General features: G+C 50.6%; 2 protein-coding genes across 2 annotated transcripts; one reads left to right on the forward strand and one right to left on the reverse strand.

Moving 5' to 3' along the window:
• Positions 1 to 8,517: 8,517 nt before the first annotated feature.
• On the reverse strand, positions 8,518 to 11,123 carry LOC308437297 (heat shock 70 kDa protein 1A-like). The gene has a single exon (XM_080938391.1). The coding sequence runs from the start codon at positions 10,972 to 10,974 to the stop codon at positions 9,049 to 9,051; it is 1,926 nt and encodes a 641-aa protein (XP_080794517.1). The 5' UTR covers positions 10,975 to 11,123; the 3' UTR covers positions 8,518 to 9,048.
• Positions 11,124 to 11,733: 610 nt separating this feature from the next.
• Positions 11,734 to 16,756, forward strand: LOC308436596 (heat shock 70 kDa protein 1-like). Its single transcript, XM_080937569.1, has 2 exons — positions 11,734 to 11,838; positions 14,501 to 16,756. Exon 2 carries the CDS (start codon positions 14,514 to 14,516, stop codon positions 16,437 to 16,439), a length of 1,926 nt encoding a protein of 641 aa, XP_080793695.1. The 5' UTR covers positions 11,734 to 11,838; positions 14,501 to 14,513; the 3' UTR covers positions 16,440 to 16,756.
• Positions 16,757 to 18,609: the final 1,853 nt, after the last annotated feature.

Here is an 18,609-nt window from a genome sequence, read left to right on the forward strand (position 1 = left end):
GGGTGAAGTCTCTAATGGTCAGCTCCCAATGGTACTGTGCGGTGAGAGACGAGGTGGATTCAGATCAGGGAGGGCATTTAAGGTGTACAAATCCTTCCTACAGGACGGCGGGCTTAGAAAGTTTGTCAAAAGAGGCGGGATAACGGTTGGCTCAAACGTCTGTGATTGGGCACTGGCTGAGAGTGACAGCGCGAGGGGGGCGCCTTTGGAAGGCTGGCCTGTCCGTGTTCTTCCCCCTCCCCAATTTAGGTTTAATTAGGGAAAGAGAGGAGGTCTTGACTGTAGCTCATTTACTTTCAGGTCTTTTTCTCATGGTTAACGTACAAGTATGCAGTACAGCGCCCGAAAATCAGCGTGTACACACACTCGGTTCTCACGTTAGGAGGACCTGTGACCCAAAAAGGAACGTGTCCGGGACGGGGAGGGCCGGGCTTAATGGACCGTGCCAGGCCGAGGCCGCTCCCTTTGCCTCAGGCTGCAGCTTGGCCTTAGAAAGAAAAAACTTTCCGTGGAGGGTGGGGCAGGACTGCCGCGCGTCCAAGGGCAGCCTAGGTTACAGAGGGAGACCCGTCTCAAAGGATTAAATAAAAGCGATGTTGAGGATCCATAGCTTCTTGCCAGGCACTGCTCGGTGCTCTGCTGTAGCAAGTTCAGGGTTAACTTAGTTCTTGGTTCTTCTGTCTGTGCCTGCTGGCCCTGTTTGCCTCTTTTAGATGGAGAGATGGTGTGTCCTGTCAGCTGAGAGCGTCTCAGCCGTTTGACTGTGAGACCCTAAGCAGAAGTGTTGGGACCTGCCTAGTAATTTACATCATTAGCTTTTTGTTCTAAATATCACTTTTCTTTTAAAAAATATTCATTTAATGTGTGTGAGTACACTATCTCTCACTCAGACACACCAGAAGAGGACATTGCAACCCATTACAATGGTGGTTGTAATTACACATGTGGTTGCTGGGAATTGAACTCAGGATCTCTGGAAGAGCAGTCTGTGCTCTTAACGGCTGAGCCATCTCTCCAGCCCCTCAGACCCCCGCTGACATCAGTTTTCTGTGCCTCATCTACCCCCCTTTTAATTATAAATACATCTAGCTGTCAGTGGTGTCTCTTCTTCCTTGCCCCTTCTTCCTCCTCCTGAGGAAGGAGGAGGTAAAGACCCCTTAGTTAGAGGCCTTAAAACCACAGTATGAAGTTACTGGGTATGGTGCCCCACATGCTTTGGAGGGGCAGCCAGGAGAAGAGTTTGAGGCCAGCCTGAGCTACATTAGAGCCTGTCTTAAAAAAAAGAAAAAAGAAAAAAAGAGTGCATTAGTGTCTTTATTCTGAGGTAACAATCCATGGCAGGGAGGGACTACTAATTGTCACCCCTACATCTTTTCTTTTTACTTCTAAGCTTTCTTTCTTTCTTTTCTTTTCTATTCTTTTTTTCGAAATAGGGTCTCATGTAGGCCAGGCTAGCCTTAAACTCTTGCTCCTCTAGCCTTGACACACAGGTGCTGGAATTCCAGACTCACACAGGTACTATAAGGTCCCTGAGTGTAAATTTGTTAATTTGAGGATGCAGTCTCTCTCTCTCTCTCTCTCTCTCTCTCTCTCTCTCTCTCTCGTGTGTGTGTGTGTGTGTGTGTGTGTGTGTGTGTGTGTGCATTTGAAGAGCTAAGGCAGCTTGAACTATAAGTCACACACACACACACACACACACACACAGACACACACACTCACTCACATAAGTCCATATCAAAATATCTCTTCTGGGAACCCGAGGGCACTTGGTTGTTTGTGCTGTAGTTTGCTGATCTCAGCCAATGTTTGGAAGATGCTGCTCTGTAGATCCTCTGTTTGTGTGGGAAAGGTTGGCCAGCAGCAGCTTGTTCCATAGTTAGACATAATGAATTCAGTTCTAATGAATCACCATCCTGATCTAGTCAAACTGGTTAAACATCAAGAATTTTTCCATTACTCTGTGCACCCTGGCTGGGGATTCCCCCGGGAGCCCATGTTAGCTGGCTACCTAGTCATTTCCAGAGACTTGCAGACTCCCTTCCCTTAGAGACCTGTTCACCACCACCTGTGGCCGCTAATAGTCTTGGGTTTATTCTTACCCTGTGAGTCAGCAATACTTAGAGCACTCTCTAAAAGAAAGTTTGAGTCAGGGTCTCATTCTATAGCAAAGGATATCTGGGACTCGGTGCCTGGAAGCTGGCCTTGAACTCAACGTGATCCATTTGTTGGGCCACACAAGGGCTAGGATGAACGGAGACAAGCCTGTGTCATTTCTCCACAAGAAGATATTTGAAATTTTGTCTGTCCTCTTAGCCTGGGTACCTCTGAGCAGAAGCATAGTGGTAGGTTTAATTGCTGGAAGGCTAGATGCTCTGAAAAACCCTGAGCTACTGAGGGTGTTGCTCATTGGTAGAAAACATGCTTAGCATCCAAGACACCCTGGATTTAATTCCCTGCACCTGACACACTCACACACACAGACACTCACACAGACACTCACACACAGAGAAGCACACACACAGACACTCCCACAGACACACACTCACACACATGGAATTAGGTTTTTATTGAGTTCCATATTTGGAGGCAGCAGAGTTCAGGATTCTGGAGCTGGGAAGACTAAGAAGGATTTTTAAGGGGCAGGGAGCTTCAAGGACAGGAGAGGACGCCAAAAACACTTGAGAGAGATTCTTCCTCAGCCAGAGGCTCCAGCATCTTTTCCCCTCTGCCTTACACTGCTTCTCTAAAGAGCCCTGTTTTCTCCTCAGCCCTCTTGTTTTTAAATGATGACATAATTCTAAGCCTACCCAGGGAAAACCAAAAGGAAAGGCATTGTGAACTCCTTTCTGGGTGGTTGGTGGTGGGTTGTTGTTGTTGTTGTGGTTGTTGTTGTTGTTGTTGTTGTTGTTGTTGTTGTTGTGTGTGTGTGTGTGTGTGTGTGTGTGTGTGTGTGAGAGAGAGAGAGAGAGAGAGAGAGAGAGAGAGAGAGAGAGAGAGAGAGAGAGACTTATAGTTCAAGCTGCCTGGAACTCACATTGGTTCTGCTGCCTTAGCTCTTCAAATGCAGGTTTAACCGGAATAAACACTGTACCATGCTGAGACAGACATTCTTAAGCAAATTCCAAAGGCTTGGCTGACCGGAGAACTCTGGAGATTTCCAATGACTTGGAAAAACTCTTGGTTGGTGGAAGACCTGTGTTTGTGTCTGGAATCTACCTCTTGGTCAAGGGTGGGTTGTTTTGTTTTCACTTTTTAACAATGAAGTACATGTGTGGCTAAACTTCCTAAGTCTCTGTATGATCATCTCTAAATAGAACTAAGGATGTCTACTTGAGACCGACGTGATGACTCCTGTAATTCTGGAATGGGAGATGCTGAGACCTGACCAACCTGGCCTGCCTCAAACAGCAAATCTGGTGTCCTGCCTGCCTAGTATGGAATTAACTCAGGGTTAATTCCATGGCATAATAGGAACCAGGTCTGGTACCACACATCTGCAATACCATTAGAGGGGTAGAGGCAGGAGGATCAGAGGTCTAAGGTTATCCTTGGCTGCACAATGAAATTGTAGACAGCCTGGAATACATAAGACCGGTCTCAGGAATAAACACCCCCAAACTCAGACAAGTATGTGCTCTGTGGTTTCCCCTTCTTTCATTGCTGGTCCCACACATTCAGTGGCTGCTTGCTCACCCTTGGTGAGGTGCTCTCAAAGCTGGGAGCCTTTCCCAGGCCTTTGGAGTTACTTTGATATTAACACAGAAATGGTGGAACAGCCAGGGTGGCAGCTTGTGTCTGTAACCCAGTCCTTGAAAGGTAGCAACAGAGGGATTGCTGCAAGTTTGAAGCAGCCTGGCCTCTATAGCCAGTTCCAGGCCAGCCAGGGCTACATAGTAAGACTCTGCTCCAAAACCAAACCAAAGCAGCAGACCTTGGCTCCCTCTGTTGTGACAGGAGGATGGCTTCGGTTTCAGGCTCTTTGCAGCACAAAACAGTGACGGAAGACACCTTAGTATTTATCATGCAAACTGGAGGCTTTTTTTAAGATTTATTTTTAATAGTGTAAACGTGTACACAGTGCAGTGCTCACAGAGGCTGGAAAGGGGCTTTGAATGCACGGAACCGGAATGGCAGACGGTTGTGAGTTCCAACCATGGGGCCTCGGATCCAAGCACAAATCCTCTGGAAGAGTAGAAAGGGCTCACAGGGACCTGTCATCTCTCCAGCCCTGAGTTAAAGACCATTCATTTATCCACTTATTTATTTTGGTTTTCTGAGACAGGGTTTCTCTGCGTAGAACTGACCTGGCTGTCCTGGAACTGTAGGCGAGGCTGACCTTGAATCACAGATCCTTCCATCTGCCTCAGTCTCCAGAGTGTGCCAACAGCGCCCGGCTGATTTGGGGTTTGTTAAAAGACATTTTTCAACATAGATTTTGCATGCAAACCTTGAGAGAGACACCTGAGAGGCAGGGCTGTGGGCTTTTCCAAGAAGAATGGCAGACACAAATCAACTTAGTCAACAACAAACCCTGACAAGCCATGGTCTCCGACCTGTACAACCAAAGCACACACGTATGGCTCACACCGCACAAGAGCTTCATAATGCTGGGTAAGCTACCACCAGCCTATCTGGGACCCACATAACTTCCCACTTTTTCTTAGCGCCCCATGAAAGATGAGGGTGAGGGAGAAGGCAGTAGCTGAAAGGCCAGAGCACAGATCTTCCATCCTCAGCCCAGAGAGCCTCTCCACTCACTGACAGTATAGACTCACAGAAGGGCAGCACAGTGAAGGTCAGGGCTCTGGAAGCCTTAAATCTAGACAGATTAAGTGACCACCCAGGAATTCCCTCCTGCCCCACTCTCTCAGGGCCCCGCCCCTAAGCTCCTCTCTGAGGGAGCATCTTCTCCTGTCTGCCAGAAACTGGGAAATGCAGGTCCTGTAACCATGGCATGGCTGGTGGGGTGGGAGACCCTGTAACCATGGGATGGCTGGTGGGGTGGGAGACCCTGTAACCAAGGCATGGCTGGTGCACAGAGCTTAGGATCTTGGGTTATCAAATTCAGAGCCTGACTAAACTTGCTGTTCCAGAGCAGAGAGGAGGGGAGGGGAGAGAGCCAGGGGAATAGTTTGTTAAGCAGTGTTTCTGAGAATAATGACAGGGCAGTTCCTTCAAGGCCAAACAATTCCTCCAGGGCAAAGCCAGCACAAAAGCAAAGATGCAGAAGTCTGACAGAAAGAGAGGCAGGAAAGGGTGGGCCATGCCCCCCAACTCCCTTTCCCCTTGCTGTGTTTTAGGGAGGGAGTTTTAGCGTGTGTCTCCCCCCACACACACACTCTCTCTGGTGATTTTTCAAGACAGGGTTTTCTCTGTGTAGCCCTAGCTGTCCTGAAACTTGCTTTGTTAACCAACCTGTCCTTGAACTCAGCCTCTGCCTCCCAAGTGCTGGGCTTACAGGCATGTGTCACCCCCCAGCCGCTAGACTTTACTGTTTTTTAAATTTCTTTAAAGTTTTCATTTTGTGTGTATGAGTGCTTTACATGTGTGTCTTTGCACAGCCCGAGTGGAGTGCCTGGTGCCTGCAGAGGCAAGATGGTTGTGAACCAGCATTTGGGTGCTGGGAATGGAACTTGGGTTCTATGGGACAGCAGCCAGTGCTGAACCATCTCTTCCAGACCCTTCCTTCGATGTTTAAATTTGCTTCTGGTTTTGTTTTTTGTTTTTTTGTTTTTTGTTTTTTTTTGCTTGTTTGGTTGCTAGACAAGGTCTTAATCTGCAAACCATGTGAGCCTTAAACTCCCAGCAATCCTCCTGCCTTAGCCCTGCAAGTGCTGGGATTACAAGTTTGTGTCATCTTTCTGATACTCCTGAAGCTTCCTCCTCCTCCCCGTCCCCTCCTCCCCCTGTCATCTTTGAAGGGGGTGTATCTGTACAGCCCAGACTCCCCACAACCAATGCAAGTTCAGGCTCGTACTACACCCAGCTCTGATGCATCAGATGGAAACCATGGAAAATTTTGTGACTTTCATGATACTGAGATAAACAAATTGGGCTGCAGGACGTGGGAAAACAGCCAAGCTTCTGGGTAGCTGCTCCTCCCACCTGACCCACACCTAGCTCACTAACTGACTATCAGGGAGAATGCAGATGTGTGGAGATTGCAGCTGTCCTGCTAGAGTGTCCTGCTCTAATAAACACCATGAACAAAAACAAGTTGAGAGGAGAGGATTCATTCGGCTTACGGCTTACACTTCCACATTGTAGTCCATCTTTGAAGGAAGTCAGGACAGGCACTCGGGTAGAAACCTGGAGGCAGAAGCTGATGCAAAGGCCATGGAGGATGCTGTTAATGGCTTGCTCAGCCTGCTTTCTTATAGAACCCAGCAGCACCAGCCAGCCGGGGATAGTATCATCCGCAATGGTCCTCCCATCAATCTAATTAAGAAAATGCTTTACAGGAGATCCCACGGAGGAACTCAGATGAGGTTTCCTCTTTTCAGATGGCTCTAAGATGTGTCAAGTTGCCATAAAACTATCCACACAATAAGGATTAAAAAAGCAACGTGCGAAAGGCCCCGATACAGTCTCTGCTCTGTTAAACCACTGGAACTCTGTGGTCCTTCTGATACTGAGGCGCTCACTATATTGTCAGGTGACACCCTTAAGAGGAGTGTTATTGGAATACTTATAACATAGGCAAGAAAAGCTTGGAACATGGCCCCAAGGTGTCTCAGTAGGTAAAAGTATTTGCACACAGCCTAACTTCCTGAGCTCCATACTCCAGAGCCCTCAGTGGAAGAAAACTGACTCCCAAAGTTATTCTCTGACCTGTATATGTACCTATGTACATGTACCAAACTCCCTCCCTCCCTCCCTCCCTCTCTCTCTCTCTCTCTCTGACACACACACACACTTTTAAAAAAATGATTTCTGTTCCAGAAATAACTCCTTCCAGAAATAACTAAAGCATTAACCCAACAGTTCCATTCGTACCCGCCTGGTGCTCATGACTGAGCCCAGAACTGGTTGGTGAACATGCAGCCTTCACCATGGAGCCTGGTTGGTTAGCGAACAGAAGGCTCTCAACTCATGGCTACATCTCCAGTCCCTAACAATTCAGAGGAGGGGCCGTGAGGTGGCCCAGCCTGGGATGGTGAGAGAACCCATTTCAAAAAGCAAAAACCAGGAACCTGGGCTTAGGATGCATATCAACAAAACAGTTGCTTAGCATCTGCATGATCCAAGTTCGATTTCCAGCACAGTAAATTAAATGAAATAAAACTGCTGGAACCAGTGGTAGAACTGGCCTCAAACCCCATAATCACATAGAAAGCAAAACAAAACAAAACAAACAGCCAACCAAATAAAATGTATAAGGTAGGCAAGGCACAGTAATCTATGCCTATAATTCAACACTCAGGAGGCTTGAGTCACTGACTCGCAAATTCAAGCCCAGACTGGACTACATATTGACTTCTAAACCAGCCTGTCCTACAGGAGGCCTTGTTTTAAGCAGGTTAAAAATTTAAAGAGAATTCTTGCATATAATCTCATGAGCTCATGAGGTCTGACAGGTTTAGCCTCAACCTCAAACCATCACAAGTAGACCATGAAGCCAGTGGCATGCTTTAGTAGGTAAAGGTGCTTGCTGCCAAGCCTTCAGATTTGTTTCATGCCCAGGACCAACCCAGAGGGTAAGAAGAGAACTTACGTTACAGAGGTCCTCTGCCCCGAGTGTGTGCCTTGGGCTGTGCACACCCCACATGGTGGTCCCCTGCATGTATGTCCCAGCATGTGTATGCCAACCCCCAGTGGTCCTCTAGCCCCTGAATGTGTGACCTGGCAAGGGCACGCCCCATAAGAGATCCTCTGACCTGTGTGTGCCCTAGCATGTGCATGCATTACACAGTGGTCCCCAGATCCCAGCATGTGTGGCCTTGGCTTGTGCACACCCCATATACATAAGGGCAGTAAAGATGGAAAGTAGGGTAATACCGCTAACCTGGGCCGTCAGTTCCCACTTTGTAAAGATCATCCACAGCCTCCTTTACTGTTTTCTCAGCTCCCCATCTCCTTTCACTATAATAGTGAGTACACTAGTGTGTACACTAGGTGGGTGTCCCACCAACTCCTCTGAACCTTATTTTTATATCACCTGTACCCCTGCGGCCCTGCCAGGGGGCCTGACTGTCTGGACCTGCAGGCTCAAGCCTCTCCCCCACTTCATGAGATTTCTCCCGGACCCTTTGCACTGAGCTGGACCTCAGCCCCTGACTGGTTTTTGTTTGCCCTGATTGCTTTGTCTCACACAGGCAGATCATAATGCTTGTCACTGTGCGCTCCAGGCCCCGCCTTAGGATAGAAAGTCAGTCAAGCATCTTGGAATCTGCAAGAGAGATGGCATACAGAGCAACTCCCGACCTCAAAACACAACAGGCACAAGACCAGGCAAGTTATTTCAAAGTTTATTTTCAAATAGCCATAAAAATTGACCTGAGTTCAGGATGGTTATGTAAAAAACATGAACAAACTAGATGGTGTAAACTCACCTCCGAGTTCACCAACTGGGAAACAAGTTCAAGAGTTCAACTGCAATGCAAGATTATGAACACACGGAGAAGCAACAGGGTCTCAGCCGTCAGTCATCCACCCGCAGCCTCTGGAGGACCTGACTTTAGCATGCCTCCAGTGTGCCCCAGGGAGTGTCCAAGCAAAAACCCAGGCAGTCTGTGAAGTTTTCCTGACATAGCTCTGCCTATTTTGATAGAGCTCTGACTGCCCAGCTGAACAAAGAACACCGGAGGGCAGTATTTTACTCAAGGCAGGAAAATGTATTTACAAAGGTACATTTCCAGTGCTAAGTGACAGGGAATGAAAATCAAGCACATGTGTAACTCCATAAGCTAAATGGAAGACAGTTTCCTTAACGCTAGGACTCCGTTCCAGACCCAACTAAGCAGTGAAGGACTAAACTTGACAATAACCTCAAGCCCTCAAGGTAACCTGTCTGTCTCTTGCCAACACACCGAGAGCTAGGAAGGGCCTCTAGTCCACCTCCTCGATGGTGGGCCCCGACCCAGAGCCTCCCTTGGGCGCCTGGGCGCCGAAGCCCCCAGCCCCGGGAGCGCCCGCACCCTGGTACAGCCCGCTGATGATGGGGCTGCACACCCGCTCCAGCTCCTCCCGCTTGTGCACGAACTCCTCCTTCTCGGCCAGCGTGTTGGAATCCAGCCAGGAGATGACCTCGTGGCACTTGTCCAGCACCTTCTTCCTGTCGGCCTCGCTGATCTTGCCCTTGAGACCCTCGTCCTCCACGGCGCTCTTCATGTTGAAGGCGTAGGACTCGAGCGCGTTCTTGGCCGCCACGCGCTCCCGCTGCACCTCGTCCTCCGCCTTGTAGCGCTCGGCCTCCTGCACCATGCGCTCGATCTCCTCCTTGCTCAGGCGGCCCTTGTCGTTGGTGATGGTGATCTTGTTGGCCTTGCCGGTGCTCTTGTCCGTGGCCGTGACGTTCAGGATGCCGTTGGCGTCGATGTCGAAGGTCACCTCGATCTGGGGCACGCCCCTGGGAGCCGGCGGGATGCCGCTCAGCTCGAAGCGCCCCAGCAGGTTGTTGTCACGCGTCATGGCCCTCTCGCCCTCGTACACCTGGATCAGCACCCCGGGCTGGTTGTCCGAGTAGGTGGTGAAGGTCTGCGTCTGCTTGGTGGGGATGGTGGAGTTGCGCTTGATGAGCGCCGTCATCACGCCGCCCGCAGTCTCCAGGCCCAGCGACAGAGGCGCCACGTCCAGCAGCAGCAGGTCCTGCACGTTCTCCGACTTGTCCCCCATCAGGATGGCCGCCTGCACCGCCGCCCCGTAGGCCACCGCCTCGTCCGGGTTGATGCTCTTGTTCAGGTCGCGCCCGTTGAAGAAGTCCTGCAGCAGCTTCTGCACCTTGGGGATGCGCGTCGAGCCGCCCACCAGCACCAGGTCGTGGATCTGCGCCTTGTCCAGCTTGGCGTCGCGCAGGGCCTTCTCCACGGGCTCCAGCGTGCCGCGGAACAGGTCGGAGCACAGCTCCTCGAAGCGCGCCCGCGTGATGGACGTGTAGAAGTCGATGCCCTCGAACAGAGAGTCGATCTCCAGGCTGGCCTGGGTGCTGGACGACAGCGTCCTCTTGGCCCTCTCGCACGCCGTGCGCAGCCGCCTCACCGCGCGCTTGTTCTGGCTGATGTCCTTCTTGTGCTTCCTCTTGAACTCCTCCACGAAGTGGCTCACCAGCCGGTTGTCGAAGTCCTCCCCGCCCAGGTGCGTGTCGCCCGCCGTGGCCTTCACCTCGAAGATGCCGTCGTCGATGGTCAGGATGGACACGTCGAACGTGCCGCCCCCCAGGTCGAAGATGAGCACGTTGCGCTCGCCCTTGCCCGACCGGTCCAGCCCGTAGGCGATGGCGGCCGCCGTGGGCTCGTTGATGATCCGCAGCACGTTCAGACCCGCGATCACGCCCGCGTCCTTGGTGGCCTGCCGCTGGGAGTCGTTGAAGTAGGCGGGCACCGTGATCACCGCGTTGGTCACCGGGTGGCCCAGGTACGCCTCGGCGATCTCCTTCATCTTCGTCAGCACCATGGACGAGATCTCCTCCGGGTAGAACGACCGCTTCTCGCCCTTGTAGTTCACCTGCACCTTAGGCTTGTCGCCCTCGCTCACCACCTGGAAGGGCCAGTGCTTCATGTCCGACTGCACCACGGCGTCGCCGAACTTGCGGCCGATGAGCCGCTTCGCGTCGAACACGGTGTTCTGCGGGTTCAGCGCCACCTGGTTCTTGGCGGCGTCCCCGATGAGCCGCTCGGTGTCGGTGAAGGCCACGTAGCTGGGGGTCGTGCGGTTGCCCTGGTCGTTGGCGATGATCTCCACCTTGCCGTGCTGGAACACGCCCACGCACGAGTAGGTGGTGCCCAGGTCGATGCCGATCGCGGTGTTCTTGGCCATGGCGCCGGGCTGTGCTCCTGGAAGGCTGCGCTCCTTGGCGGGGATGCTCTGGGGAAAAGGCTGGTCCTGGCCGAAGGTCCGGAATGCGCCGCTAGCTCGGCTTCTCTGGTCTTTTCTTCTTCGCAGTGGAGCCAGAGACTGTTTCAGTCTGATTAGCTGACAGCGTCTGGTGCCCAGCGCGCCGCCCTGCGCCTTTAAGGAGCCTCGTCTGGCCCCGCCCACTCTCCTGGACCAATCAGCGAGCGGGAGGAGGCCCTGGGCCGGGAATCTTCCAGCAGTTTCGGGTCTGGTGGAGCGTCCCCGCCTCCCTGGAGTAATCGCGGTAGAGGGTTCCGCCTCTGTCCAGAACTCTCCAGACAGTTCAGGGTTTCACTGGAGAGGAAGGATTCCTGAGGGGAGGGTGACGGGATGTGTTGTCGCTGGTGGTGACACTGTTGCCATGGCGACACATTACTGAGGCCTGTGTGGAATGGGCAGGAAAGGTCACTGCTAGCTCTGCGTTGTGGACAGTTGGTCGTTATTTGTGGGGGTTCGTTTACTGGCACAGTTCTGATTATGGGGGGTCGAGTTAAGGACTGTAACTTCCCCTCCTAGGCTTGGGAGACCCAGGGAGGTGCCTGGGGGCGTGTCCGGTGACGTGATCTCCGTCCAGTCGCGTTACAATGGCAGTGCTGCCTCTGACCTCATGGACTAATTTAGGAATCAGAGGATCTGTCCCAGAACAGTCTCAAAGTTGCCGGGAGGGGTGGGGTGGGGGGTGGGGGGACCCCGGCTGCTCAGTTTGGATGTTCTGGGAGCTCCCCACTTGTAGGGGCTCAGCGACTTCAAGTTTTCCAAACTGGATCGAAGGCGTAGAGATTCCAGGTGAGCCAGGAAGGCTCTGATCAGAATGGGGCAGAAGGCTTGTGTTCCAGTTGAATTTTCTTAGGTTTGTTTGATTTACAGCCATGGTCTAGTGGAAGCCACCATCCTTTGGCCTTAGCGTCAGAGTGTTGGGATTACTATGTTTGTGGCTCTCCACACACAAACTCCAGTTTTAATTCTGGGGTTGGGGGTTGGCAACCAAGAAAAAATGGGCTGGGCGCTTGAGGGACACAAGTGGCTGATATTAGTCTGAGCTCAAACTGGGGACAGACAAAAACCTCTTTGAATATGGTAATGACACCTGAAGACAGGAGTTACAGTCAAGAGACAACTGCTAGAAACTTGGTGTAGAGTTGGGTGCCTGTGATCCTAGTACTCTGGATTTCCAGAGAAGATGGCTGGGGCGTGGGGGGAGGAGGGACGGCGAGGGGACTTTGTCTTAAAAATAGGAAAACTGACTGTTGAGCCCTACTCAGAAAAATTAGAAAAGTTAGCTGGAGCCACCTGGTGGCCCAAGCCTCTAGTCCCAACCATCTGGAATGGAGTTCCCTGAGCTCCATAGTGACCCCACCATCCTTCCCCCCCCCTCCCAGGTTTGTCGTGTGTGTCTGAGGGGGTGGGGGGTGGGTCCTACCAGCCATCCTCAGAGCGAACCAAATTACTCCACCACAGGCTGCTAAGGAAAGCAGCTTCACCGAAGAAAGACTAGTGCCTGTCTTCTTAGGAAAAGGTCTGTGTATATGTGTACATGTGTGCTTTGTGTCGTGCTGTGAAGTGCCTCCAGAGACTGAAAGAGGCTGTCTCATCCCCTGGAGCTGCCACTGAAGGTGTGGGAACTGAGCTCAGGTTCTCCGGAAGAGAAGGAAGCACTTAATCTCTTAGACCTCCTCATAAGTCTTAAGGGGTCAGTCTTAGGAGAGAGGAAGACAGGTGGTCCCACAGTAAAACATCGTCATAGGAACAGGGGAGTTGATTCAGGCCCTGCACAAAATGGAGGATATAGCTCCACTTTCCTTCTACCCGAGTAACTGAGAACACTGTCCTGTGTGGTCCATGAAATGCTTTTCCATGGAAACCAGGTCTGGATGTGTGTGAACGTATGCTAACAGCAGCATCCTTCACAATAGCCACCAAGTGGAAGCAACCTGGTGTCTATGCTGAGACCATGTAAGGAAAGGGTAGGAGATACATCAAATGAACATTGTTTTGTTTTGAAAGTATCAAAATAGACATGCTCCTGTGATGTTTGATCAGCCTGTCTTAATGTTGGACATCTGGTAGAGAAGAAACACTGCAGAAGCCAGAGGTGGTCCTCAAGCAGACATTTGGGAGACTCGGGGGCTGTCAGAGGGTCTCAGGATCTGTGTTCTGAGACAAGAGTTCAGTCAAAGCATCCCCAAACTGGGGTAATATTATCTCAGTGGTACAACTCTTGCCTAGAGTCCCTAAAGCCCTAGCTTCTGCCCCAGCAGAAAAGGGACAAAACCCAGAACCAATCCAAAAGAATAAAGACAAGGAAAAATGAGCAGAGAGAAAATTTGACCGTGTTTGTTATTTTTCAGAGATGCAAACTCAAAGTGTATAAACTAGCACCAGACACCTCTGAAGTTGAGACTTTGTAGCACCTTTCCCTAGTTGGTTCCCTGTTTCTTAGAAGAGAAAGCCTGGAATTGTAGGGTTGTAGAAGACAGCTCAGACAGTTGTTGTTAAGAAAAACAGCCTGGTATTGTGACTCATGCCTGTGACCTTGACATTTGGAAGGCTAAGAGAGGAGAATGGCAACGCTTCTGAAGCTGGCCTGTGATACAGTGAGTTCCGGCCAGTCTACTGTCCTGCAGAGACTCTGTCTATTAAAAAAAAAAAAAAAGGCAACCCAAAGCAACCTTCCAAGAGGCTATGGAGTGGGTAAAGTGTTTGCTGTGTAAGCATGCAGACCTGAGTTCAATTCCCAAAACCCACATAGCAGAGCAATAAATGGAATGTGGATGCAGCCATGATCACAGTCTGATGGGTCGCCGGGCTCACTGGCAAGCCAGTGTACCCTAACTGACCAGGGTTTCAGGCTAGTTGAGAAGCCCTATTTCAACAAGGTGATTGGCAGGTGAATGACACCCAGGGGTGACTGCTTGAATCCACGTGTTCATGCACAGACATGCCTTACACATCAAACACCAAAACAGCAGCCACAAAAACATAAGCTCTCTGTGTAGGAATTCATATGGTGGCTTACAACTGTCTGTAACTCCAGTCCTAGGGGATCCAACACCCTCTCCTGACCTCCTAGGGCACATACATATATGTAGACAAAACATTTGAACACAAAATATTTTTTAAAGATTAAAAAAAAAAGAAACTCTTAGAGGGCTATTAAGGGTTCAGCCATTAAGAGGACATCTGTTCTCATAAGAATCCTGGATTTAGTTCCTGGAACCCACCCATGTTGTGTAGTTCCCAAGTGCAACTCCAGCTCCAAGGACATCCCATACCTCTGACCTCCACAGGTCCCTGCATTCATGAACACACATACAAACATATGCATACACAGAATGAAATGTTAAAGACAAATCTTGAAGAAGGCTGATCAATAAATAGCTTAAGTTTTATTTAAAAAACAAAACCAAACACTACGGCAAATATGATTTTAAGTCTCCTTTCTCCATAGGCCTCGGAAAAGCATGGCTGCTAATAAAGGATTGGCCATAGGCATCGACCTGGGCACCACCTACTCGTGCGTGGGCGTGTTCCAGCACGGCAAGGTGGAGATCATCGCCAACGACCAGGGCAACCGCACGACCCCCAGCTACGTGGCCTTCACTGACACCGAGCGGCTCATTGGGGACGCCGCCAAGAACCAGGTGGCGCTGAACCCGCAGAACACCGTGTTCGACGCGAAGCGGCTCATCGGCAGGAAGTTTAACGATCCTGTTGTACAGTCAGACATGAAGCTTTGGCCATTTCAAGTGATCAATGAGGCGGGCAAGCCCAAGGTGCTGGTGTCCTATAAAGGAGAGAAGAAAGCTTTCTACCCGGAGGAGATCTCGTCCATGGTGCTGACGAAGATGAAGGAGACTGCAGAGGCTTTTCTGGGCCACAATGTCACCAACGCTGTGATCACGGTGCCAGCCTATTTCAACGACTCCCAACGGCAGGCCACCAAAGATGCAGGTGTCATCGCAGGACTCAATGTGCTGCGAATAATCAACGAGCCCACAGCTGCTGCCATCGCCTACGGCTTGGATAAAGGAAGTCACGGAGAGCGGCACGTGCTCATCTTCGACCTGGGGGGCGGCACGTTCGACGTGTCCATCCTGACCATCGACGACGGCATCTTCGAGGTGAAGGCCACGGCGGGCGACACGCACCTGGGCGGGGAGGACTTCGACAACCGGCTGGTGAGCCACTTCGTGGAGGAGTTCAAGAGGAAGCACAAGAAGGACATCAGCCAGAACAAGCGCGCGGTGAGGCGGCTGCGCACTGCGTGCGAGAGGGCCAAGAGGACGCTGTCGTCCAGCACCCAGGCCAATCTGGAGATCGACTCTCTGTTCGAGGGCATCGACTTCTACACGTCCATCACGCGGGCGCGGTTTGAAGAGCTGTGTGCAGACCTATTTAGAGGCACACTTGAGCCCGTGGAAAAGTCTCTTCGGGACGCCAAGATGGACAAGGCTAAAATCCATGACATTGTTCTAGTAGGGGGCTCTACCCGCATCCCAAAGGTGCAAAAGCTGCTTCAGGACTACTTTAATGGACGGGATCTCAACAAGAGTATCAATCCCGATGAGGCGGTAGCCTACGGAGCTGCAGTCCAGGCAGCTATTTTAATGGGCGACAAATCTGAAAAGGTACAGGATTTGCTTTTGTTGGATGTAGCTCCCCTGTCTCTGGGATTGGAGACAGCTGGGGGCGTGATGACTGTTCTTATCAAGCGCAACTCCACCATCCCCACCAAGCAGACGCAGATCTTCACCACCTACTCGGACAACCAGCCCGGGGTGCTGATCCAGGTGTACGAAGGCGAGAGGGCCATGACGCGTGACAACAACCTGCTGGGGCGCTTCGACCTGACTGGAATACCTCCTGCACCTAGGGGTGTCCCACAGATTGAGGTGACCTTTGACATTGATGCCAACGGGATTCTCAATGTCACAGCCATGGACAAGAGCACCGGCAAGGCCAACAAGATCACCATCACCAACGACAAGGGCCGCCTGAGCAAGGAGGAGATCGAGCGCATGGTGCAGGAGGCCGAGCGCTACAAGGCCGAGGACGAGGTGCAGCGGGAGAAGATCGCCGCCAAAAACGCCTTAGAATCGTACGCCTTCAACATGAAGAGCGCCGTGGGCGATGAGGGTCTGAAGGACAAGATCAGCGAGGCTGACAAGAAGAAAATACTGGATAAATGCAATGAGGTCCTTTCCTGGCTGGAGGCCAACCAGCTGGGTGAGAAAGATGAGTTTGATCATAAAAGAAAAGAACTGGAAAATATGTGTAACCCTATCATCACAAAACTGTACCAGAGCGGGTGCACCGGGCCCACCTGTGCGCCAGGGTATACACCCGGCAGGGCTGCCACAGGCCCCACCATCGAGGAAGTAGATTAGCCTGTTCCAGAACTACAGGGTGCTAGGGTGCCTCTAGGTGAATTTTATTCATCTTTGAACATCACTGATTCTTGAACTGACTGGACTTGAGCTTCCATTACCATCCTTTGGGATCCCGATGCAGAAGCCTTGGACTCCACATTTCACGCCCTACCCTCTCACCTATGACCCTGAACTCACCTATTGGAAAACCAGGCCCCTCTTTGAGCCATTTGAAGAATCTGGATGTCGGTTATTTATTAGCCACACCCCACCTTTCTCCTCCCTGTGTGGATGGTTACTTGTCGCTCAGTAAATTTGTTCCCAAAGGAAACTACTTCTGCCATCTTTTGATTTATTTGCTCAGTCGAGGGCCTTACTGCATGTCTAGCTGACTTGACACTTACTACGTAGGCCAATTTGATCCTTAACTTTCAGCAATCCTCCTGTCTCTGCCACCTGAGTTTTGAGATTATGGACATGCACCACCATGCCCGGCTTTTGATTTTTTGGAGGCAGGGTTTCTTGAAGCCCAGGTTAGCCTAAAACATTCTCCTCCCTTAACCAGCCTACCTCCTGGTTTCTTTAAGCTGTCTGTGTTTCTTGCCGAGAGAAGGACATTCATTTTCTGTTTGTGAGTCCATTGTGATGTTGATAAGGGCACAGCACCTGAATTTGTGTAAGTTCTGCATTTCCAAAAAGATTATGATTTTTTGTTTTGGTTTTGAGGCAGGGTCTTCTATAGCTTAGGTCTGCCTTGAACTTCTTCTGTTCACACTGCCTCTGCCTGCATGACTAAAATTACAGAACATTACACCTGTCAAGAAAAACATTTTCTAATTCTCAGGCACCCTGGGCCCACAGGAAGCAGCTGCTAAATGTACTGACTGCTTCGAGCCAGTGAAAGCCCGTTTCAGATTCAAGTGCTAAGGATTCTGTTGCACTTGGTAACAAATCCTGCTTGGTACCATGTTGGACCCAGCTCTGAACCTGTCATCCCAGCACTGGGGGAGGGGGAGGAAGGAAGCATCGTACGTCTTGCTGGCTGGATGAAGCTGTGAGCTCCAGGATCAATAGCAGATCTTGGTTCAGTGGTTAACACGTGCTGCTCTTCCACAGGACCGGGGTTTGACTCCCAGCATCTATATGGTGGCTCGGAACTGTAACTCCAGAGGATCCGACACACTCTTCTAGTGTCTGGGAACACATGTGGCACACAGGCTCATACATATAAAATTAATATTAAATAAGGTGTCCTCTGGCCTACACAGGCATGCATGCTCCAGCCTTCACCTACACCCCCAGGAAACTCTGACCACACTCTCTCTGGAATCCTGGAACACTGCAGAGAATTCCACCCTGCAATCAGCAGAGCTAGACTCAGAATTTTCACCTGTGCCCCATGACTGCACCGACAGTCAGCCTCAGGAGAGAAAACTCCCAAGTGTTTCCCTATTCATGAGGCATATCCACAGAAGACACAACCTAGCAACTTCCCATTTAATTACTATTAAAGACAATAGGGCTGGAGAGATGGCTCAGAGGTTAAAAGCACTGATACTCTGCCAGAGGTCCTGAGTTCAAATCCCAGGAACCACACAATGACCAGCAATGATTTGTAGTGGAACCTGATGCTCTCTTCTGGCGTGTATGAAGACAGCTACAGTGTATTTACCTAAAACAAATCTAAACAACAAAGCCTTCCCATTCCAAGGCAGCGCAGCTTCTTCTCTGGTAATTTGCCTACCGAGGCTTTTCTAGATTATCAGGCAGCTCTTGTGAACTGCTTCACAATCAGAGTGTTACAAGCCTGGTAATGCTGTTCCCAGAACATCCAAAGCATATCTGGAGGTGATGTATTGTTACTTTTCCAGAACACCCAGATTCCATTCCAGGGACCAGCAAGGTGGCTCACCACTGTAACTCCAGGCCCAGGGCATTTGAGGCCCTCTTCTACCAAATATATAAATCTTAAAAAAAAAAAAAAATCAGGATTTGTGTTTAGCTCTCTCTCTCACACACACACAGACACACACATACACACACACCATAACCAGTGTGTATTGGTGTGTAGTTTACTCTCAACTCTCTCCAGGAGGGCACCAACGCTGCTCAGCTCATCAACGTTTTAAACTTTACTCATAATTTCCTCAACCTTCCTAATAATTCTCAACAGAAAACGTAGAGTATT

This window comes from Micromys minutus (assembly GCF_963924665.1).
Source record: "Micromys minutus genome assembly, chromosome: 25".
Lineage (NCBI taxonomy): Eukaryota > Metazoa > Chordata > Mammalia > Rodentia > Muridae > Micromys > Micromys minutus.

Excerpts from the sequence above, each read along its gene's own strand:
- LOC308437297 (XM_080938391.1), bottom strand. The coding sequence starts at position 10,974 with ATGGCCAAGAACACCGCGATCGGCATCGACCTGGGCACCACCTACTCG.
- LOC308436596 (XM_080937569.1), top strand. The coding sequence starts at position 14,514 with ATGGCTGCTAATAAAGGATTGGCCATAGGCATCGACCTGGGCACCACC.